This window comes from Cygnus olor, chromosome 1 (genome assembly GCF_009769625.2).
Source record: "Cygnus olor isolate bCygOlo1 chromosome 1, bCygOlo1.pri.v2, whole genome shotgun sequence".
Classification (NCBI taxonomy): domain Eukaryota; kingdom Metazoa; phylum Chordata; class Aves; order Anseriformes; family Anatidae; genus Cygnus; species Cygnus olor.
Window position 1 is genome coordinate 65,972,190 of NC_049169.1, and position 25,455 is coordinate 65,997,644.

Here is a 25,455-nt window from a genome sequence, read left to right on the forward strand (position 1 = left end):
ACTACTATTATTGGGGCTGGAAAGATGAGCAAGGTCTTTTTTTCAGTAAGCAACTTTATAAGAAAGTGAATACTTAGATGCTTTGAACAACAAGCTATTAAAAGTGTTAAAGCCCGTGCCAGGAGGGAACGGGGATGCTTCCATGAGTGGAAGTTGAGGCTTCTTCCAGCAGAGAGGCAAAGAGCCTAAGGCAGAGTATACATTTATCCAGTCATCTTCCTCAGGCCGCCAAAAGCTGGGGCTGAAGACAAGCTGTATTGTTTGTCTAGGTTAGGTCACTCTGACAAGCTGGGGATACTGGAGATGAATTGCTTCCCAAGAGAAAAGGGTCCAGAAGGAAGAGATGGGTTTTGTTGTGGCTTTTGTTTTTGTTCTGCTATCCCTTTCTTGCCTCAAAGGACGAGGCGAGGGTAGTATTGCAAGACTTCACAAATATGTAACAATTGTGTTCACAAACACATGCCCATTTGTATGAATTCCCTTTTGTGTGTGTGTGGATTTCAGTTTGTAAAGTCAATGAAAACAGTTTGAAAACAGAGCAAAGAGAACACTAGGAGCAGATGCCAAAACTTTCTTTTTCTATTAATTCCAGCACATGGTTGTGAATTATATGTTAGTATATGTTTAAATAGCATATATGTTTAAATAGCATAACCTACTCCAAAACAGTCACTGTTCCAGCTTGAAAAGTGTCTTTCCTAGGTTTTCTTTGCTACCAGCACTTTAGCTAGTGTCGTGTCTTTCCTTCCTATTCCAAGCCCTTCTTTATTATTCTTGAAATAGAAACGATGTCTGCAGCCCCAAGAACACTACACTACACCCACAGAGTTTGCCTTATCCAGCAATCTGCCACTAATATTTTGAGACTTCAGCAAGACAGGAAAGGATACCTCCTTGAATTGTTACTGTACAGTTGTCCTTAACTGAACTGTGCCATCTGAGTTCCCTTTGTAACAGTGGTGAGGAAATTCTCAATGTTTTCCCTCGTGAATCATTTCAGATGCAATTATCTCAGATATCTTGCCATGACTGTGGACCATTTTGTGACAAAATGTCTGTCGTTTTCCAGGCTGCCTTAAAAATTGGTATAAAACCTTTCATATTTATGAATATTGAATGTTTTTCAATTTTCCTAGCCAATGCCTATGTTTATTAAATGGTAAACATCCACTTTGGGGAATACTGCTGGTTGTTAAAGCTTGTGCTGTGGAAATGGAGATAACCGTGGTGGCCGTCTCCTGGCACACTGTCAGGCAAAGCTGCGCCTAGCGGGTAGGCCCGGCTGGCGACGGGGAGCGGTGCATCAACCCTGCCTCTTGAGAGTGGTTCCCAGAAGTGGTCTGACTCAGGCACTGTGCTGAGTCACAAATCCTCCTCTGCTTCCTCCTTGCTCTCAGAAAGTAGTAGTTTTCTTCTGAACTATATTAGCAGAGAAATCATTACCTCCCACACCCTTGGCACTGGCTTAAGTACAGAAATCTGAGTGTGTGTCTCAGGAGGGAGGGGAGGGATGGATAGAGTTGAAAGTCCTCTCCTTTCCCTTTTATTCCTGCTTATTCCCAGAACGTCGTGTGTATGAGACTCTGCTTGTACTCCTGGGTCAGGCAACATTATGGTGTTGACAAAATATAACCTCTCAAAACCAAAGGAGCAGACTCAGAATATGCTTTCTCTGAAGATCTGGACTGCTAATATGACTAGAAGAAGAAACCACCCTCTCCAGCAAACCAAGTTTGATCCAAAATTAAAGGCACGTGAAAATGCAAGATAGAGCTGTGCTTGGAAAGGCCCAAATGTTTTTTCTGAGACCAACCTACCATTAGTTTCCTTGGATATGTTCCAGAGCGCAACAATGCCAAGTACATTTTAGCAGCTGGGTCCAGTGCACTTTTTTGTGCCATCTTGCTGAGCATTGGTCGAAATCCAAAAAAGCTTGTAAGTACACAACAGGGTATGTAGGCAATCCCATTGCTTTAGGTACAAACAGCTGCATGCTTACAGATAAGTGCATTCTTCAATAACTGCCTGAACTGACAAGACACCAACCAGCCTCTCACATGATTGTCTTCCTGAGAGAAAAATACAGCACCATATAATAGCTCTAAACCCCCCGCAGCATCCCTACCAGTGTATTTCCCATAGCTCTGAGAAAGATCTATATTGCTTGGTACAAGTTCATTTCCTTCGTTCTTCCCCATCCTCCCTACTCCCCAGCTGTGCTCTAAACCTTTGGGTTGACACAGTCCTTGAGAGGCTGAAAAGGGCTTGACCTGGCATAAAAAGCAATGCCATTCCTATGTAATAAATATTTAAAACATTTTATCAGAGTAAATAAATGCTAAATTCTGTGAGCCCAGGGAATGACATTAACATGTTTGGCTTACTGAAACATTTATGGAGTCAATGTCAGCCAACAGAATGCAGCCAAGAAGTTTTTTTTTTAAAAGGTAAACTGAAGTGCTTTTAAAATAAATATTAAGAGCTGTTTAAGATCTTCAATTATTAACAGAAGAAAAGCATGGGCTGAAAAATGGCAAGCAATCCCTTTTGTGGTGCTTTCCCTAACCCCTGCTCAGTTATCTCTTTGTCCAGCCCAGAGTGAGCTTCCCAAGGCAGATCCTGTGCCTTCTCAGATGTCTGGAAAGTGTCTAGCACATGGAGAGAGCTTCCACGAATGAATAAGTACATTCAGAATGCCAAATATTTGAAAAACATTTCTTTCTATATTTACTTGCCAGGACATAAGTTCAGGGCTCTGTGTTTATGACTGACCAGCGATAGCACTGCCAGCCTTTGTGAAGCAGTGTGAAAACACAGCCCTTCACTCTGCTGTGGGAAGGTGGCTATTAGCATCATCTACTTGAAATCCAGAGGCCAGGTTTTGGGTCTGAGCAGGTCAGCAGGCATTCTGATTTAATTACGATTATAAGCTGCACAGCTCATTCCTAAGACTGCCAGCCTTACCTCCACAAGGGATGAAGTGCAGAAGGTGTGTCATTGTTTGTTACAGAGAGCATCAGGCCATGGGGACTGTGTTGCCGCGAGCACCAATGTTGGATGCAATCTATGTGTTGCAGTGTGCAAAGACTAAGAGCATGCATGGGTTGGGACAGAGAATTCATTTCTTAGTAAGTTCAGCTGTCTTTTCTTCCTCTGCACAGGGAAAGAGCATATAGATGTGTGCAGAAGTTCTCATCATTGTTTAGAAAAGGCTTTGTGACTCCATGTAAGAGGATGATTCACCTTGATTTACCCTGATCAGAAATGAGTTTGATCAGCCACATATTTGCAGCTTAGTTCAGACACTGATCTGCACCTCTCAGTTTTCAGAACACAGTTTTGTTGTGTTTTGAAGTATGTGTTTTTTATTAAAAAAAAAAAAAGTGTTTCTGTTCTGCTTGCCTATGGCTCTTTCCCCAGTGCTTTCATCCTCCTTCATCTGCTCTCCCTGTTCTCCTCCCTTGCCACTACATAGAGTTTTCTGGTTGTCCGGGCCCAGTTCCTCATGCCATTCCCTGCAACAGCTATTCATGTTGCAAGTGGCTGCCTGAACTGAGAATTATGAAGCAACTTACTCGCAGCAACTACATTGCAGCAACTACATTGACTACAATGCAGCGAGCAAGGTCATGCGCATCTAACCGTTGCCCTTCTACAAGTAAAATTTAGTACATCTGAGAGGGCATTCTACAGTTTCTAAAGCTGCTACACAGCTAGTGGTTTTAAGTTTAAGAAACTCTCTGAATGCTTTAATGGTAATATATGTATGCTTGCTAATTACTGGAATTATCAGGATTTGAAGCCATAGTACCTGAATCGGGTGCTGCACAGCACACACATCGATTCATGCTAACAGTGTTCAGTAGCTCATCTCTTCTACAAGGTTGATTTATTATCCTCGAGAAGCTTTTCTTTAATTAGTCTAGCTGAAGCATCTGTAAATCTTCTGATGGTACATGTTCCCTTGGCTGTATGAACACCTTGTCTTCTCATGCTTTTGGTGCAAGCCTTTGATTTCACAGGCACTGCTTTGTTAACAGAAAGGGCATTGGTTTGTACAGATATTATCTTCTCTGGACATCCGTAGTACGATGAAGCACTTTCATGGCATGAGCAATAATGAAGCTATATTTAAAACAAGAGAGGTTTTTGTTCATCACTGTATGTGTCCTCGCTACCCTCTCAAGAGCCCTGGGTATATCCTACGATGAATATTAAATCAATTAAGTAAAATAATTAAGTGTAAATTACATAAGACCTGGTATTAGCACTCTCGACCTTGCAATCTTGGCTATGTTTTAGATTAGCAAGGTTCCTAAAATCACTGAAAATGAAGGCTTTTCTGTGCTTTTGCATAGATTTATTTGAAGACACAAATATTTTAATCTTCAGAGTTTGGTTGTTTTTTTTTGTAGGTTCATAGACATCTGCAGTATTTTAACTTCCTTGTATTGTTTTTCATTGTCTGGGGGGAAGGTGGGACGTTGCTTTAACTTTCTGGTGAACATCACATTCTCTACTAATGTAAAGTATCGGAGAAATGTTGATGTACACTGCAGTTCATTTTCTGTATATATTTAGAATTAATAGGCTGAATGAGGTGAGCAGCTAGGGGAAAAGGTTGACTGCTTCGTGTAATCACAGCAAGATTTTTTCCCAGTGACATTACCTATTCAAAGTAAGTTCCCTGAGGTAACTGAGCAAGCAGAGCATCCTACTCTTGTATAGGATGAGTTTTGATCCTGTCAGTATTATACTTCGTGTAAGGATCTCTTTGTGAAATCCAGAATATTTCATGTAGAATATTGCCCCCTTTGGATGTTAGCATGACCTGTTAACAGGTAGATGCACTGACTGCAGACACCTGAAAAAATGTTCTGACTGGAGGAAGCTAGTAGCCCACTTTGGACTACTAGCAGGCAGTGAATGATCTTGCTTGCCTGGGAGCTGACACCACCCTTGATTGCTTCTGTTGAGTTCCATTATGGCTGGGGACCAAACACAAAGACTCAGCCTTAGCTGTGAGCTGACGAGCGGATTGCCTGTGAGTAAAAGTGCTTGTCAAGAGACATGTCGTTCTTATTAGAAAGTATTAAAATTATTTGTAAAAAAAAAAAAAAAAAAAGAGAGAGAGAAACAGAATCTAAGATCTTAGATGATAGATTTTAAAAGTTAATTGTTATCACATACTCTCTTGGCAGAAGTAAAACAGACATTTCCAACTCATGAATCACATTTTTCGAAAATCACAACTAATATCAACTTCTCTGAGGAGATGACAGCATTTGCAGGAGACATTAATGGCTGCTGGCTCTCAGTCATTGCAAAATCATGATCTTCTAATTGTTCCGATCCGGCTATTTGTAGACTATGGAGTTCTAGAGGTCTCGATATTTCCAACATTAATAACTTGCCAATGACAGTGGTTGCCATCACTGCCACCAGCAATGATAACTTTAAGACACTGTAAATGCAAATCCTTACTAAAAGCTTCTGAGGCTGGCTTTGTTATTCTGGTTGTACAAATGAGAAGAAGGAGGCAGAGAGGCACATGACTCTGCAGCTTGTGTCAACTACATCTGAGAGTGCAGCTGCTTAGCACTTTAGCAAAGCAGGCTACGAGTCACCTTGTTTGCAAGTCACGAGGCCATGCTGAAAATGTATGGCTTGATTGTGAACAGTACTTATGTGTTAATGATATCTGTATAATAACATTTTGTTCATACCCCTTGCTGGGGACCTTGACCACCTCTGTTACAGTGACACCTAAATCTTGGGGCAAAAGCAGCACTGCTGGTTCTGACTCTCCCTTCGTTCAGACTGAAGTAAGATGAGGTGGATTTGAAGTGTAGAGAGATCCCAAGACGGCCACAAACTCTCAGTCAGTATGGATTTGGTGGTCTTTCAGCAGCTCAGACTCTGCCTGAGACTGGCTTCACCTCTGGAAGAACCCAGAATCAGAGCAGGGACATGACTTCAGTTTCCCATCTCTTCCCATCCTCTCCGGTGGGGCTCAGTGGCAACCCACCATTTGCCCTCTTGTATGTCTCACTGTTCTTGTCCTGCCTCAGTTCTGGTTGTTCTTTTTTTTTCCCCATGCTTTAACTCTCCCGAATACAATCTGGGAAACACCTTAGGTCAAGAACAGGCAAAACAGCTAAGGTATTCCTTTTCCAGAGTGGTGGAATTTCAGTGGCAGGGAAAGTAATACAAGTTTTACTTTAGTCTGCAATTCAGGCTTCAGGGATAAATTTGTGAAGTGTTGGGAATCTTCTGGAGGGAAGATGCTCTGTAAATGTACATCTTTGCATCATCAAGAAAATGAGTTCAGGTGAGGAGGAACAAGTTAAAAATGAAATTATTGTGCAACTTATATTCTCTTTTAGGTACTTCCTCTAAATTTTGTTCACTTGCTAATAAGTGCTTCTTTCTGTTCTCTCTGCAGGTCTTCAGGTGGTTTTAAACTCCATTATCAAGGCCATGGTCCCTTTGTTGCATATTGCCCTGCTGGTGCTGTTTGTCATTATCATCTATGCCATCATTGGACTGGAGTTATTCATGGGAAAGATGCATAAGACCTGCTACCACGTGCAAGGGGGGCTGATAGGTAAGGAGAATTCTCTGTGATATGGAGCCCTGTTCCTTTGCTTTTTATCTTTCAAGTGAAGATTTTCACCAGTACAAAGCGAGTTTCAGGTGTTGATGTTCTGACAGGAGGGAAGGTTTATGCAGCCATTTGACAGTCTGTATGTCCTAGTGCAAATGACAGCCAAGTATGAAAAAAAACACTTATTAGGATCCTTAAGTGCAGGGAGTGGGAGAAAAAGTACTTTGGTGCTGCTGGTCTACCTGCTGCAGTGAAGTGAAATCTCCAGGATGAATGGAAATGTCCTTTCTCACAAGACTAGCTCCTTCATTGCTTGAATACTTGGTTTGTTGCCTTTAATCTCATTTCTTCTCCCAAACTTTATCCCTCTCAGTGAAAGAAAAACCATTTGAACAGCTTTCTTGGCTCATATCTGTAGAAACAGAAGACACTGAGACATTATGCAGACACTGTGTTTGCTGGGGACATCATTGTCATTTACTTATGCCAGTGTGTGGAGAGTGATGCACTGCAGCAGCAATGGCAGAAACTGGAGGTGCTCTGCTGAAAGGCAGACAAAGACAGATGAAGACCCCTCAGGTCCAGATTTTTTAAAAAGTGATGAAGCAGCAAGATCATAGATGCCCTTTGCTTAGGTGTATATGTGAAAAGGAAGGTTGGTAACATACAAAGATTTTCTGAGGGAGACTCCAGGCACAATGGAGTATTTGTGCTAGCAGAGAAGATGGGTGGCTGTTGCTCCCTGCTGTGTACCTGTTCAGGGTTTCACAGTAGTGGTTTTTCTGCTCTGCTCCTTGGATGTGAATCACCTTTGATGTAGAGAGACTGTCTGTAACGGTGAGAGTTCAGTTTGCTCATCTTGAGCACTCAGATTTTGGCTGGTCTGTCAAGGCTACAAGAAAAACAGTTCCTGCTGAACATAGTAGTGGATTCTTTAATGTGGCCCTTTGCCACTAAAAGCCATCCTCAGTCTCAAGCAACAATAAAGTTACGATGATTTCACCACTAGCAGACTGAGCTGGAAATGAAATGGCATCATGGAAATGATCAATGCTTATATTTTATTATTAATCCTGTACCTAAACACATCTCTGTTTTAAACCAGAATCATTATGAAGGAATATCTACTTGAGCAACAGTACCCATCTTTTTAAATCACAGTCTGTGACTGTCATTAGAGGTACTGCTAATAAGAAAACAAAAGTATATTAATAGAAAGAAAGTTTTTTCACCAATCTATCTGGAAAGAACTTTGAAATTATTCACAGAAATGATAATTCGAATTTCAAAATAATTAATTTGTATTGTCACTCACTCATCTAACCATCTGCTCTTTTTTTCATTTGATTTATTCAACTTGAGCAGCAATGATTCCCTGTGTGGTGGTGGGCGCCAATGTTAGGACCTGGTTGTGCTCATAATCAAGAGAATATTGTACAACAGGAAATTGCTTCAGAAGTTCTATATTTTCTGCTTTTCTAATGTTGGCAAATTTCATTTTCTACAAATGTGAGAACTGTAATGAATTGTCAGTCTTGTTTTACATCTTTAAAGTGGATATATCTTTCTCCATACTGTCAATATTACACAACAGCATCTAATTATAATACAGCTATTGCTGACATGCCTTGGTGATCAGAAATTTTGGAAACTTACTTTTTAGCCATATAGAATAAGAAAAAAAATGTAATTATCTGCTCCCCCACACATAGATATCTGCTTCTGTTATAGATGTGGCATGAGACTCTGAAGTCTGTATATCTGGAAAAAAAAAAACGAAACAAAACAAAAAAACTTACGGGAGATTTCGTGCTTATAAGAATATATTTTTTTTTTGTAGCATTTTTCATATACCAAGGGATTTAGGCAGGCTTGTTGGACAGGTTCTGAGATCTTTGGTAACACCTATACAGAATAAAGGGTGGATAATCGAGCATTAGAGTCATAAAGTTTCTGAGTGCCGCTGGGCTATTGATAAAATGCCACATAGCTTCTGAACTCCAAAAGAGCAGAGCTCCAGAGACTCTAAGCTGTAATTTAGCAGTGCCCAGCACCATATCATCCTATCTCCAGAGCACTGAAGCCTGTCTGCTGCAGGGGTTCAGCCTTCTTCAACAAAGTGCCAGTCAGTGCTGCAGTTCCTTTCTGAGATTAACCCAGAGGTCAGGTGACTGCAATATGAAAACACTGGTCATAACATGCAGCCTAAAGAAATGTAATAGATTTGACCTAATGTTCCCTCTCATGTTGGAAGGCATTATTTCTTCGTCCTAGGAGGACATATTAAAAAAATATACATTTCAGTTTTGACTGTAAAATTTGACAACATGGCCATTTTCTCTTTTCTTTACAAAAAGAAAAGCACAACAAAACATCCCTATGCCCATTAAAATTAACAGTTCCATGTGTATTTCAAGAGAAAGCTGTCAAATTCACTGCAAAATACATTTGTTAAAATCAGATATCCTTCACTTGCTTATCAGTGTGTCAAATAGCAATCAATTCTCTTCATCTCCTTTTTCTCCCTCCTCTCCTTTAAGATACACCCGCAGAAGATGATCCGTCTCCCTGTGCCCCCCAGTCTGCACATGGGCGGCAGTGTCAGAATGGCACCGAATGCAAAGCAGGCTGGGAGGGACCCAAGCACGGCATTACGAACTTTGACAATTTTGCTTTTGCCATGCTGACGGTGTTTCAGTGCATCACGATGGAGGGCTGGACAGATGTACTCTACTGGGTACGTATCCGAAAATGATAAGCTAAAAGGCATGCTCATGTGCTCCATTTGTGTCAAAACTCTGGGGCTTTAGCTTGATCTTTGTTTTTCATGCTTGTTCTAGATAGTGAAGGCATGGTTGCTAGCATGGAGCTTTAATTAACTCAGCATATTAGTGAGAGAAATGGGAGGGTTTATATGGTGCAGTTAAATGTAAACATTGACTTTCCATTGAAATTATAATGTTGAAAGATGGCACATGGCTTACTAGTTGGCACATGGCTTATTGTTTTGAAGATACGCAATGTACCTTTGTTGACCAGAATGCCATATGAAGATCCTCTGTGCAGGGGTGAACTATTCCTTACGTCTCCAGATTACTGATGTTGAAGTATTTGTAAAAGGCAACTGGGTGCTTTACCCGTGGCATTACTGTAACAAAGGCACTATGCTGATCAGCTCACAGGTCTCACAAACCCCTCTTCATGCCAGCACTACTCCTGATTATGACTTTTATCCTAACACTAATTCTTAACTCTCTCCTTACTCTGATATTAGTATAAATCTTTGTTACATCTTTAGCCAAAAGATTACATTCTTTAATCTAAATGCAGATTTTTAAATTAAATCTCGTCTTGTCCTTTACACTAAAACTGGAAAATTCAATGGCTTTTGTTTCTCCCTTGTAATCCCTGACCTGTTAGAGGAATTCAGTGGCAATACAATTATACTATAGGAGTTAAAATCAGATTTGGCCTTTACCTGTAAACCAGATATAAACACTCCTGTATTCAGCTCTTGCCATCAACTTTTGCAGCAATATGTTATGGTCCAGGCATTTAATCCACATACAGCTGAGTCCTGACTGCATAAGGGTAACCCTGGACTATGACTACATCTGACAACTGGCATGTTATGACACCTGGTTCTCCAAGATGATAGGAATTCCATTGTAAATAGGACTTGTGCTACAACGCATGATGGAGTTCAGCTGAAGACCCAAAACACGTGAAAGGGAAATCTGGACTAAAGCAGGCTTGCATTGTTAATCAACATCAGCTTCTTTCTTAAACATGAGCCTGAAGCTGTATTCTACCCACCAGTGGGTTAGGGTTTATAAGACTTTCCTTTGAAGATTTAGCTTATCTGCAATAGATATTCTCTGTGTGGAACAGCTAACAGTTGTCTCTTTATCCTCTTAAATTTAGATTAGAACTGTGATTCTAGTTTCCTTCTAATGCCTGAGATAAAGTGCAGAGATCAAACCACAAGGAAAGTCTAAGGCTCGGAACATAAAAATTAGCTTTACTTGAAGAAAGGGTATAAATTAATAAAATAATGGAGAAGAATAGAGGTTAGGTCAGAATAGGAACTGGGCAAAACTACTCTACTGCTCTACTGTGGCTGTATATGATATACCTGTCTTTTTGTCACATTTAGCTCACATTCCTCCAATCTCCTAGCACCATCTGTCTTTGTGTGATTGAGAGGATTTATGGGTAGTTCAGAGGAAATAGGAGAGAGTAAAAGATATCAGAAATAAACAAGAAAATAGCTTTGGCAGTGTATGTCATTTAGTATTGTGAAAGCTATCCACAAGTTATCGTAATTTTCTCCAAGGGCACTTTTTACAAAAGACCCTGCCAATCCCTGCACTTTTGGGTCCATGCGTCATTTACATGACTGGATGTGAATCATTCAGAACTCAGTTATCAGTTATCTAATACGAGAAGCCAAAAGCATATACTCACTGCTAAATGATTTTCCACCATGACTGCTGCAGATGGTCTGATTTTTTATGGTGTCCCTGCAGCAACCTGGATTTTAGCTGTTGGATTTTGTTTGATATTTAGCCAGTTTTTTTCACTAATTTTCTGAGTGGTTCTTTTTCCTTAAGAGACGATATGGTAAACTGAGACCTGGAATTAATACAAATTGATGGTCATTATTTTTAAGGGCAACCATATTGTTAGACTTTTAGGATATGGCTTTGATAGAACACTTGCCGTGGAAACAAAAATATTTGCTATCCTCAGTTCCCAGTTATTCCTAGACAATACCACAAAAGCTAGAATTAATGCTGCAGACACAATTTCAGTAGCAGGAGGAGTACATTCAGTTTGTGTTTTTTAAAATATATATATGCATATATATATATATCATCTATGTTTAAAAGCTGTGAAATACCAAGTTTGAGTAAATGCTTGAACACCTAAAATGAAAAACATACTTAAGCTGCTGTAAATAATTCTAAGAACCTATTGTCCCATGTCACTTTTTACCTCTTTGTTTTATATATTGACAAAGTGGATAGAAGACAGCACTGATCAGTGTTTGCCATACAGTAGAGTAGGTATCTGAGATGTGATGAGTATTTCCTTCTGCAATGAGGTTTGTGCTACTCTGTGGGCAAATGTTGATTGGAAAGTTACTACAGGGCATGCCTATGAGAAGCACTGTGGCTTTAATATTCATATGTAGAAACCATCTCTAAGCATTCACACAGCAATTCATATGTGGATTTCTCAAACCATTTCTGATACGTTTTATACAGTAAGTTTTATAGTCCATGCAAAGGGCATTCCTGCTTAAGCTAGCCAGATCAACAGAAATAATATTTCTGGATGATAAAGAATACAAAAGATGCAGCATTTCAATTTCTGAGAGTGAATGAAAAGTTTTAGTAAGTGGGGTAGGATATAGATATGCATTTTAAACTTTGTGTGAGCCACCATTTATTTAGTGAAGCCTGATTCACTCATAAGTCTACTTCCCATCCTCTGCCTTTTTAAGCCAGTAAGAGTGGACTCATTGTAGAAACCCACTGGGGGCTGCGTCTCCTCAAGAGAGCAGAGACAGGAGACTATTCTATTCTCAGGTCAACAACAATTTGAAAGCTCTCCTGCGTCCACAGCGAGGTCATGGAAATTAAAATTTGCTTTATTAGGAGATATATCTGCACAATTAATTAAATTAAAAATCTAGTCATATATCTCCCCTCTCCAACTGCGCCCTGAGCTAGAGAGTTGGTATAAGAAAGGGTTTCTGCAATTCATACAATTATGGGGCTGAATTTTTTGGGTGGTGATTTTCAGAAGTCATTCCTTAAACTTAATGATATAAACTACTGGATTAATATTAAAAGTTCTAAGCATTCAAATTTTGAGCTGACTGTTAGGTTCTTAGCTCTTCTGAAATTCAATTTAGACACCAAGTTTTGGATCCAATACTGCTGAGTTCAGTGTCAAATTTCCAATTTCAAAAAGTCAGGATCTCACCTTCTACATTGTAAAATCTTCATTATGCTGTCTAGATGTTCCACATGCAGTCATGTGTACAACATGAGGACTTACAGATGGCTGACCTTTGTGGCTGTTTTGATGGTCTTCCAAGGACATACATGTTGATGCAGGGAGTTTTCTTTGCTCCCTCCTTAAATCTGAAAATAAGACCCTGACCTAAAACTCAGTAGAACCATAGAGAAGGTTCTGGACTGAATTACTTGGCTGGAAATGTTTAGCCAATGGAGCAATTCCATTGGTTTGAACTTTTCTGTAAGCGCTTTTCAATTATATCTTCCTATTTCCTGAAATACAGCTTTTGAAAGATACCTAGATTCCTCTCAGTGAGAATGGAGATACCTTAGAATATTTCAGCATGTTACCCTGAAAAATAAACTAGTAAAGTCATGAAACTCATGTCTGTCTTATGCCACACTTTTCAAGGTTAAGCCTGCATGTTTAAAAGTTAGAAAGCTGTATGACCTTCCACAAACCCTGGACTCTTAATCCACTGAAGTAGCATTTCAAATTTTACCTTCAGTTTTCTGCTTCCTTCTTCACGCTTCCTCTCATGCCTCCTTCAGCTTTTCACATCTGTAGTGAAGCCTGTCTCTTTCATGGAGTACTGCTTCCCAGCCTGTGATCCATATACTAACAAAAAGGTGATCAGAGACAGGAAAGCAATAAACTTTTATTCCCTAGAAGGACTTGACATCAATAAGATCAATACACTTTCCAATCTCCTCTCTCAGTCAACAGATAAGATTTGTGAATAGATTGGCTTCTTTTGAAATGCAAAAGAAAAATGTTAGGAAAAACGGTTTGACACTTCTATAGTGTCACGTAAGATAATTGCTTATAAGGAGGCAATTTTTAAATGTAAAATAACCATGTTGGACAAGATGAAAATCTTTGCAAAACAACCTCATTTACTTTATGCTAAAGAAATGATCTTTGTTGAAGGAGGTGTTAAGTGTTTGTAGGAGCACATCTACTACACTGCCTCAACATTTCGAGGCATATTTTGTCCCAATATAACTGCCGGGTGGCTTCGTCACACATGCAGTCAGATCATAGAATCATTTGAGCTGACAGACACCTCTACACATCATGATTTTTCTTAAGCGTTGTTGAAAGATTGAATTTATTATTCTCAAGACCCTTCTTAAAGTGTGATCAGCCAGCCTCAACAGCTTGCTCCCCTGTGCAGGCACCAAGGCCCATTTTTGAGGACCCCTCAGCCTTGGGAGCTTTTGGCAGCAAGTGTAAAGCTAAATGTTACAAATTGAGTCATTTGGTGTTTAGTAATCAGTCTCTGCTGCAGTCCGTTATTTCTTATTGTCCTGTTGACTCAGGAGGAAAATAAATCCCTGTGCAGTTTCTAACAACCTATTTAAGTATTTGTAGGCATTTGTTGTGTCCCCTTAATCTTTTTCTAATCTGAGCAGATTTGGTTCTTTCAACCTTCCCTAATGGCACTTCCTTTTAATTATTTTTAATCAATTTGTTACTGTCCTTCAGGGAAGTTTCACTTCTGAGTTAAATACAACTTGGACTGTGCCCTGTCTCTAGAAAGGCTTTTATCTTTGTGTGAAATCTGCTTTCTGCAGCTGGAGCCCTGTGACACTGCATGCAAGACTGTCTACTGCCGCCTCAATCCTAAGTGCCTGGTCTCTCCATTCCCCTGCAATTAAGCAATCACATACATAAATGAAAACAGAGTACAGAGCAAATGCAAAATGCAACAGAACATTGTTGCATTGGGCTGTTCATACTGCTGGGTAATGGAGAACCTTGACCTGGGATGTTTTGCATACAGCTTGGCCATTGCACCTTGAATTCTAGGACTGAATAATTCTACTTTATCTACTCCGTGATTATTAAATATTAATAATGAGCAGCCACAAGCCTGCTATCGTTTCTGGAATATTGGCTTTGTCCCATGTCGTTTGTGAAACTCATCAGAATGCTTGGTTGAGTCCCTGAAAATAACATGCAGTGCCTCCAGGGACAGTTTACCTCAAGGCTCTGACTGTAAACCAAAGACTGTGGTATTATTATAGATGGACTAGAGCCAGCTCTGGATCAGATCCAGAGCACTAACCTGTCTCTGGAATAAATGCCTGAACTGGCACATAGTAGATTGACTCCCTCAAATTTAAGTGTACAATCCTTGGTAGACTTGCCCAGTCCCTAGACAAGAAAACATTTTAGTGATCTAAGATAGGACAGCAGAGCCGCCACAGTGGAGTGAGACTGAATCAGTCAAAGCTTTCAGAAGCATCACATCCCCAAAGACAGCAAAGTGTTGTATATGCTAGATGGAGTGGGTTAGACAGGCTGTACTGGAAGACCCTTCTATCTCTGACTCTGAGAGATCATACCTCCAAGAGTCACTAAATGGAACTTGAAACTGGAGCTCATGGTCACCTTTACAATACCTGAGATTAAATTAAAATAGGAAATAAACTGGACAACAGGTATAATTTACTTTGCTGACAGCATTGAAATATCCTGAGCTTTTCTCATCCCTCCACAGCTTGTTGCAGCCAATGAGGAAGATATGAGGAATGCAGTGATATTGCCACAAAGTGGAAGATGTTAAACGCAGAGCTGCAACCCCCAATTTTTGCCAGCTGTGTTTTTCCTTCTAACCATTTATTCTTGCAGCGCTTAGTCTTGATTTAGTAAGGCTTTCCACACAAGAGAATGATCTGATTCTAAGAATATATCTGTCTACGTTTCCATGGCGTTTATTCCCCATCCACCCCCATCCCTCCAAGAAAGTGCTCGGCTTTTATTGTTGTGGGGTTGAGGTTTTTTAATCATCTTTTTGGCAGGCTTTGGCATGGATGTGAAAAATTAACAAAGAATAAGCACGCAAGTATGAGCAACCCATCTCTGGGATTGCAGAGGTTATTTCTTCTCCTTCTGCTGTAACAGTGGTGGGTAAGGGAAGAGGGACCATAGTTCAGAGCACTGAAGGGCCACAGCACTAATGCACTAAAAAAAAAAGCAGTGTCCATCCTTAATTTGCATAAATGCTGACCTGAATTTTTTTCCTTTTTCTCATGAACAATTGCACATGCAACTGTCATGGTTGCCTATACTGCTGCCTTGAACATAACAGCAGTGACTTGCTGTTTGCCACCTGCCACAAAAAATCTGCTGCTGAACATTTGCTTTATGCAAAAGAGACACTTATTTTGTGAAATGAAGTTTTCATGAGCCCTTCAGGCCTCAACTTTGGGCCTCTCAGCCCTCTTCCTCTGTATGAAAAGAAGCTATCTATTAAAAATAAGCTTCTTCATGGGATGGTTAAACTGGTGTTAGTGGAGACCTCTGCCCAGTGCTCCTGCGTGGGAAGGACCTCTTTAATTGCTCTGTCTTTCTGTTGCCCTTTCTCTATTCTTTCTTCTTTTGTTCTTCCTTAGGCTCTTTCCTAATTACTGCTATCTAATCACCACACAGACCTTTCTTGTCTTTATTCTTTAATCTTTTATCCCAGAGCTATAAAATTAAGAGCAAAGCTACTGGGACACTTCTAAGTGTCTTAGGATTTTGAGTGCCTATGTTTGTGGGTGCGCCGTTTGGGCCATACTACCAGTTTTTCAAGAACTGATTATCACTGCCTTCTGAAGTAATCATCTTCAGAGGAGTTAAGTTTGGACCCAGATCCACTAGGCAGTTTCACAAATAACAGGCTTTGGTTCATTATCTAGTCCACAGGAAAGAAAAAGTGTGGAGGATATGCCTAAGGTCAGAACCCAAGTGGTGGCTCAAATATTGAAGATTTATAATCCTTGAGTTTAATTTTGTTTCAACATCTTGTTTTCAAGATGTAAGGCAATACAACCAGTCCTTCACCAATCTCACTATGAAAAAATAAGTCTTTTCCTGCCTGTGCAGAGAATTGGTTAACCACTGTTGTCTTTTTTTCATTGATTTCAGCAGGATTTCTGCCTAAACAGAACTTGCAGGCTCTCTGATAGGTGGTCATGATGTCATAGCATATAGTTTAGCTGCTCTCATGGCATCCTCTACAGCCATTGTCTTCAAAATTCAATTCTATGAACTGTGTTCAAATTGAAGGGCTAAAAATGTCAGACATGTTTCCCTGAAGATGCAAAGTGACCAGAATTACTAAATGAAGGGTTTGGGTCTGAGTCAGGGGACTTGTTGCCACAGAACATCCCTACTGTGGATTTTTAAAGCATATCTAGAAGTCAGTCCTGGACATTGTGCTCATCTTGTCTACATGGTGTTTCTGATAAGATTCACAAGGAAAAGAGAAGGGGCAGCCTTGTCGACTGATATACAGTTGCACCTTGTTCATATTCTCTGATAGTTGTTTCTTCAGTATACCTCTAGTGCATAAGTGGGTAGTGTGCCTATCAGATGAAGACTTATTAGCTGTGTGCTATGAGATCTAAATATCATGCATTTTATTTGAGATTTTTGGGTGTGATTTCACGACTGAAAGGTGGATTCATCATCTGAAATATAGAACGGGTTTCTAGCAATATCATAAATTGGGGAACTGGCTACAAATGCAAGTGGGATACACTGATCAAGCGCAAAAAAAAAAAAGAATCAATAGTGGTGCCTCCCCTTAGTAAAGAAGGTAGTGATTATCTACAGCTTACAGTACTGTTTTTCATTATCTTTATTTTTAAGGACTTAATTGACTATGTAAATCAATGAACAGTATGTGTTCGTGTATTCCCATGCATGCAGCAATCAGTGCTGTTCTGATATACTTGTGGTAGAATTTGCTATCAGACTGCACTGAGATAAATAGAAGCCTTTCTTAAATAGCAGTACAATAAAACAGGCAGAAAATCCTTTCTGGATAATCAGCCCTGCAAACGTAAATACAAAATAAACAGAGACAGGAAGGGAAAGCCCAGAATTCTAAGATGAAATGAAATCTTCAGATTTGGAAACCCACCATCATCGGGGATATTTTCATGCTTGAAATCAGCATTTTATTCTTTTGGAGTGAATTTCCAAAGCCTTTAAAAGATGAAAAGGTTTTTAAATAACTAAGCAGCAGTAAGAGATGGAACTGCTGCAGTAGCTGTAATGAAAGAACTGTGAGCCCTGTGGTTAAATAGCCTTTGGGCATTTGGATGACTTTTTCAAAGATCAACCTTTTCCTTTTCAAGGGGAAAAAAAAGCTGTATGCACTTAACGTAGGAACAAGGCAACACATGCAAAGCTCTGTTACTTTTGCTTCAGGAGGCCTAAATTCAAATCCTGATTAAGTCACACAAGTCAAAATAATTTTTGGAGGTCACTACACAGCATTTCTGCAACTTGTAAATTCACCCAACAAGCTAACCCAGTCGTGTAATCAGCCGCATGAGAGCATGGGGAGCCTTAATGGGTGATGGTTTCTGTACAGGGATCTGACTTCAGCAGAACACTGGAGACAGTTCAATAACATGAATCTCCTCTAAGTAGATCTACTGCTCAGGAGGCAAAAAGAGTAGTGCAATAAGAAGGCAAAGGTAATGCCACTGTTGATGTTAGCTGTTCAGTAGGGACGATAAGGAAAAATGGTCTGTCAGCTACCTGTATCAACGAGCAAAATGGATCAAGAGCAGGGGCATGGCATACTGGACTCCAGGCTATGTTTGTGGAAAGTCATGGAGACCTGCCCAGTCTGGGCATTTTATCTGTCGGAGTTCTGCCTGGGTCAGTGTATCGTCTGTTCTTTTGCAGCTGGTCTGTATGGCCCAGTCAGTCTCAATGCAGACAGAGGGTGACCTGAAACACCTTTAAAAAATAAAATAAAATAAAATAAAATAAAATAAAATAAAATAAAATAAAAATAAAATAGCAAACAAACAAAAAAAAACACACTTTCGTTTAGAGGTGATTATTTTCATCCTCAAAATGCAACAGATCCAGTGCACTACAGAATAAGAGCTGCTTCATAACTTGGCAATAAATGATTATCAAGATTTGTCTTTGGGTAAAAACAGGCCAAAGAAAAATTTAAAACTAAAATGCATGTATGCAAATATATAGCTGAGATATTGCTATATAGAGGGATTTTGATTTGCAGTTAGTTGTCCGTTTGCATTTCTGTTTTGGAAGTTTGCATTGGGGTTTTTGGAAGTTGGGTTCCAAAGAATTATTGTTAGGCTGCTATCGCTGCTAGAACAGTAATTCAGAAGGGGTGAATACTCTGAAATCAGTGGGCCACTTCGTTCAACCTCCTACTTTGTTCTAGAAGCACTAGAATCAGCTCATGGCTGACTCATTTTAAATGCTTTTCATTCATCTCTCTCCAGTGTTGCCCTCAAGGATGTCAGTGTGCTCTGTACACTGAAGGATGAGTTCTGATCTTCCACTGGCACAGTTTCAGTTCTCTGCTTTCAGTGAAGTTAGTCTAGAATTAACACTTTGGCAAAAGAGGTCTACATATCCAAGCACAGAAACCGAGGGCTGCAAAGACAGTTGTGATACAGAACACCATGAATCTGCTTGTGTTTTCTATGCAGTGCTATAGGTTTTATTGGAAACAGTTCATGTAGCTGAAACTGGAGGGGGAACAGACATGAACTGGCCAGGCCACAAACATTGATGGCCTCTTTGATAGCAAAATCCTTCTCAGGCCTGCTTTTCTGAAACTGATTCCCATCTAGCTTACTTTGTTTCTGGAATGTCAGGGTATCTGGACTGGCGGTGACCACACGAGTCACTTTTCTATACTACTTTTCCAAAATGAACTTTAAAGAAGGAAGCAGTTATTTCCTAGCTAACTAGGAACAGAAGCAACCATGAGTAATCAATTATGATACCAACAGTTCTTCCTTAAATCTCAGTGGAAGACATGGTCTGATTGATTCTAAAGTCCATGGACAAGTGTTCTATGCTAAACTGAATTGAAATATATTGAAAAAAAGTTTGTTTGTTTTTGTGGTTTTCTGGTTTTGGTTGTTTGGTTTTTATTTTGCTTTTTGTTTTCCCCTCTTTTACATATTAAACCTAGAGAAAGAGGGTAAGGTGGCAAAGCAGGAGGTTTATTGGAGCTCTGAATTAAATTGCCTTTGATGTAAGAAATTCTAGCTGTGTAAATAATGTTTGCAGTAGGAGTTCAGAATCCCTGTATTGCCAAACACTCTGCAGAGGTACATAATGCCCTCCATTTAAAAAAAAAAAAAAAAAAATTAAAAGCACAGGTGGTATTATCCCACTATTATTTTTGTTTTCCCACCCTTAGTATAATTGACTACAGGAATTTCCCAGTGATACTTGCACTAACATTTCAATATGCTTAGGTTATGTCAGCAAAATCCACTTTTGAGGTTGTTGACTTGCCATGGTAACCTGTGCCCCTTTGGGACATTACTGGTACTAATAGATCTTGCAACTTGGTGAAATCAAAACTAAGTAACACTGTTGTTTTCTTCAAATCAAGGGAGAGCCTAACTTTCTATTTATCTGATTTGAAATGATAAGTGTGAAGTCAAATGCCAGCAACCTTTAGCAGTAGAAGGAAGGACAGTAGACTTGTGTGAAGGCCACTTAAAATTATGGATTTAATTAAGACAGTAGTAAACAGACCCATGTCAATATTCCCTCTACCTCTTCTGCAAGCACAAACTACCATGCCATAGAAATATGGGATCAGTGAGCATTTTCAAAACAAGTAGCTTGCAGTGGAAAAAGTTCAGCTCAATCATTGTGTACCACAGACATTTTGACCTGCCGGTATTTGAATGCAAATTTTAATTCTCTTCCCACTCTCAGACAGAGACCTCATATTTCCCATAATAGCTCAGCCTGTTAAAGAACAGCCAGCTGCAAAAAACAATGTGCACCCAGACCAAAAACAGATGAAATATGAATATAGAAAGTTACCAAAGAATGAAATGATATCATGGAGTCCAGTGGCTATACAGTGGCAGGTAAAAAATGCAGTGGAAGGATTCATTGTCAACATTACGGTATCAGCAATCTGGGGCTAGATGATTTAGAATTGTTGCTTTTTTTATGTCTCAGACTTTGTACAGCCTTTCCCGCTGCAGAAGGGGGCATATCCATGGAAAGGTGGGGCCATATTTAATGAGTGATGAAAATATAACTCAGTGCTGCTATAAAGAAACAAGCTTGGCATATTCTATCGGTAGCAATGCACTTCCTGCATACTATGTGCAACAAAAATAAAATACCATTTGCTTCATATCTTTTATGTTTTCTTCATTGGAGGGAGTTCATATAAAGACAAAATGCCATTCCACTGTGATTGTATACTTGCAGAGAAGTTCAAGTAGCTATTCTACATGTTTTCAGTTTGTCTGCCATCAAGCAGCTGACAGTTAGAAGGTCGTGCTTCAGGATCTCTACTCTAGCCTTGTTCTTGCACAGATTGCCATAGCCTGGTAGGGCCCTTCTGCAGGATTCCTGCTTTTACACTGACCAAGAATTTCAAGCCAGTCAAGGTGTGCTTTTTTCTGGAGCGCGTGCTCTTGTGACTCTGAAATTGAGCCTGGCACTGCTTTCAATTGTCTTCTTCATAGAGCAGTGTGGGAAGCTTGGTCAGTTCTGGATACTTCAATGTCTTATCAAGAAAATTGGGCAGTATAGCAGTGAATTATAGCTATACCCAAAGTTTTTTTTTCTAAAATGAATCACGAATTAATGTTCTTCTGGATCAGAGAAGGTGTCCTTTGGTGAGGACATCTAGACCAGATTCAACATAGTCTTTGTTGACAGGGTTGAAGAGGCAACCTCTGCAGACTCCATCTTTTCATATGTCTGCTTGCTTCCCCTTCTCTCTTCTGTACTCATCTTGAATTGTTTCCCTTGATGTTTCTGTTGTCTTTATCAAGGCAGTCCTTTCTCAGTAAATGTCTCCATTTAGCTCCTGTGGTGAGTTCTGAACAAACAGCTAATATTTCTGGCTCAGGGTGGAATTTCAATTTGCTCTTTCTGTCACTACACAACACATAGAACAATTGGGGAACCAAGGTGCATGTAGGAATCTTGGAACACTACATATTATTCTTCCCACTGCCATGTATGATGACTATTGCCTACATTATTTGCTTTTATCTACAGTGACCATATACCAGAAAAACCTGTCTGGAGCATTTTTTTGCTCTGTTTTATGATCCCTGTGCACTTGTCTTCACGCAGTTCTGTCTTGCCTGTGTCCTGAAGACACTCTGCAAAAGGATTCTAGCTGTCTATTTGCACATACAAAATTTGTAAAATTCCATAATTGAGGTTAGACAGTAAGAAGAGACTTATAAGTGCTTGGAGATGACAGCTGAGCTTAAAACTTGCCTTTCCCTTAAGAACTTCAAAATAAAGCAAATGTGATTGTCAAAACAAATAATTTTTAGCATGAGCAACTGATCAAGTGCTGCTCCTTCCTTTGAGTGTCATCAGACTGAGCCTGGGATGAACACTCCGGTCTCTTCTTTGCATCCATCTGACAGCATCAGCTACAAAATACAGAGTATTTCAGAATGGTTGTAAGGAGCACCTGTGGCCTACAGTCCTTTTAAGACCATTAGAATGTCAATGCTTAGAAAGAAATTCTACCCAGAATAAGAGCAAAGGCATCTGGAGTCCTTTGCTTATATTTTATGCCATTCGTAAGAAATTTTATTCTATTGATTCCAAGCCCATAAAAGTAAGTCTAGTTCCTTTGTTTTTTCTTCCTTTTTAATATATATTTTTGCTTATTTGGGGAGGTTGTAATTTTTTCACCCCCTTCTCTCTCCTTTACCTTGAGTCAGCTCCGAGACCTTCAATTCCCACTCCTTATCACCTGTCTTTAAGACTCAGGAAGGCTTAAAGTATTTCAAGTTGACAAGATAAATGATAATACTTCTAATGATGCACTAGAATGTCTAGACTGAAATGCTTAAATCTTTTTGCTTGAACCAATGATTTTGTAATTTCTTAGTCACTGTGTACACAAAACTTCTAATTTTATGGAGCTTTTTTCCTCTGGGAATTTCAGAAAATGAGCTCTTTATCATATATTTCTCCCAGTCCTGTGCCTCATCCCATTCAAGCAGAGCACTTATGCATATCCATTCAATTCTGCTGGTAACAATAATATTGACCATTGGCTTTAATGGAATTACTCATATGCTGTAAATTATGCACATACATGAGTACTGGATTAAAAACCAACCAAGTGAAGACAACTAATTAGATTTCAAATATTGAAGGATCTGCAAGGTGGAATCTTCATCCTTAGGATAATAATGCAGTAAGTCTAAATCCATCTTTAAAGACATATGATGGGTAATAAATATGTGCCTTTTCTTGCTCCTTCTGTGAATGGTGAAGTCAGACAGACAGAAACTGTATATAGACTTACTTGAGGTGTATGTAGAGACCAACCAGGGATTTCTAAAGCAAAAATGTGCTTTTTTTCATGTCATTATTGACAAGCTGTGTATGAGCCTTAAAATATTCAGGTTCCAAACACAATAGCAGATTCGGAATCTGTAGGATTTCAGTGCTATATAATCAATCCCACAGTTTGTCCCACAAGTTAGAAGTGCTTATGGAACTTGACATATATAGAAAGCCAATTTTCGTACTGTGTCTCTTTATAATCCCTCATTCAAATCTTCTTGGGGCTTCTTTTTAGCATTAATAGTTTTGTGAAAAAGTTAGGAATTGTGAATAACAATGAGTAATTTCCATGTTAAAAGTAACGCTAGATTAGTGTGATTTATAATAAGTTGCAAAATGCATAATTAATATATTTAGCACGTTACATGGAAGAAGCATATAACATACACAGGACTGGGCAACCTGACCTAGTGGGTGGCATCCCTGCCCATGGCAGAGGGGTTGGAACTATGTGATCTTCAAGCTCCCTTCCAACCCAAGCTGTTCTGTGATTCTATGACTGTTTAGAGGTCAAAGAAGAATACAGTGTGCAGGATTTGTTACCAGATTTAACCAGCAAAGCTAAATTCCTGCAAATGCAGGGGTTGGTTTGTTTGCGTCACAGTCTGAATGGTCAAAGACCAATTAACTAGAAGAACATGCTCAGAAGAGCATAACCACTAAAGACCCAGTTGTCAGATGACTTAGATCTCTAATGAGACATTGAGAGAAAGGAAGGAATCAGACCTTTCACATCACAAGTCCTCAGAGTGCTCTGTCTACTAGCAAGAGCTCTTAAAGTAAAGAGAACAAGGACGTCAGAGCCAAGGTTTTCCTAAGCCTGAATCAGCTTTGCAGTTGAAAAGTTAACCAGAAAAGAAGGATTTATTGAACAAATTGTTTCTTTTTTGTTTGCTGAGCAGCCTCAAAAATCATGCTATCACCACTTACAGTCGTTAGTTGGATGTCGTTAGGAGCTGCTAGCAATATCCTTTTGTTCATTTGGGATGAGTATTTTTTTTCCGCAGATATTTCTGCAGATGTGATATCTCTAGAATGAGGAAAGGTATCAAAAAGAATCTTTCAAAGTTTTGCTTCTTCACTGTATTGATTTGTCTGGACACTTTCTAGCAAATCACCCTGCCTTAATTACTTCTGAAGGGTTGCATCAATTTTATCAGATCATTTTAGTTCACTGACTGGATGAATGCAAAGCATTTTAGTCAGTCAATGTCAAGTTTAAAAAAAAAAAAAAAGTAAACCTTTAACTGTTGTGAAGCAGTATGAAAGTATAATGGAAGAAGAAGAAATAATAGAAGAGTAACAGTACTTTGCTTTATGGGCCACATAGCCTTTGCCTGAGACCTAGGGTTTACTGACTACCTATAATGTAGATTCCTTTTGAATATGCTCAACGCAGCTGTAGCTGTGAAGGGTGAGGCTCCATCCTTGGTTTATTTTAATTGTTTTTGTGCTTGAATTCTGACTAAAGAAGTTTGAGGGAAACATTTTTCCCTCACAATGCAAGGCAATGCATTATCCAATAAAAAAGTTTCTAATGTTGTTTGAGCAGAGTTTAAAGTCATAGTTCCATAAGCATATGAGAATAAATTGCATTTACCTAAATATTCGCGGGAAGAGAAGGAAAGAGGGAGTGGAAAAGGGAAAAAAATAATACAAAGCTTTTCATTTTGTAATTGATCAGTGATAAATATCTAGGTCTCATGTTAGTATGTATATACATGGTCCTTTATGTATCACCTGTTAGTAGGGTACCATTTGATCTATAATCAAAGCCGAGGATACAACTTCTACACATCCTTAAATTCTGAAGGTGCTTAAATACTTTTCCCAAAAGAGAGGGTTTTAAAAATGAAGGCTTCAAGCAGGAAGCTATGTTCAAAGACAGTTAAATGTTGCCTGTACCTCCTCTTCTTTCTGCTGTCTCCTTCTACATATATTCTCCAATTTTATTTCCCTATATGATTACAAGCAATATTTAGTTTCAGCTAGAGATCTTGCTATTGGCCATAACCATTGTGTATGGCTAGATAATTTCCTGAGGCAGTGAATTCCACAGATTGGATTTAGCCTGCAAAAAATAGCATTTCTACTCAAAATTTCCCAATTTACTGCCCTTTAATTTTATTGAGTACTCTGCTCTTCTTGATTAATGTCACTCTGTGAAAGGTTATACACTTCATTATAGAATACTTGAAGCACTCGACTTGTATATAAAAAAAGGCTATCATAACATTCTATAGTCATTAAAAATCAATTAGCATTTTATTCAAGAAATAGAAGGCTAACCCTGGTGTCCCAGCTAACTTGCTAAGCCGTTGCTCTCCAGTATTGTGCACTGAACAAGATAGACTTCAGATTTTTTCTTCAACTGTCCATTTAGTATGAGTGGCTTGCTGCTTTCCAGTGACAGCTGTCCTTCTACAATGGATTAAAATTCTGCTGTAACTTGAGCT

The 25,455-nt window shown here is 39.3% G+C and overlaps 1 protein-coding gene across 1 annotated transcript in view; it reads left to right on the top strand.

The window, feature by feature from the left end:
* CACNA1C (calcium voltage-gated channel subunit alpha1 C) overlaps positions 1 to 25,455 on the top strand; it is a 488,233-nt gene that overhangs the window by 311,372 nt on the left and 151,406 nt on the right. The window contains 2 exon segments of the mRNA XM_040562696.1: positions 6,446 to 6,607; positions 9,148 to 9,344. Coding sequence (XP_040418630.1) covers positions 6,446 to 6,607; positions 9,148 to 9,344 — 359 coding nt within the window.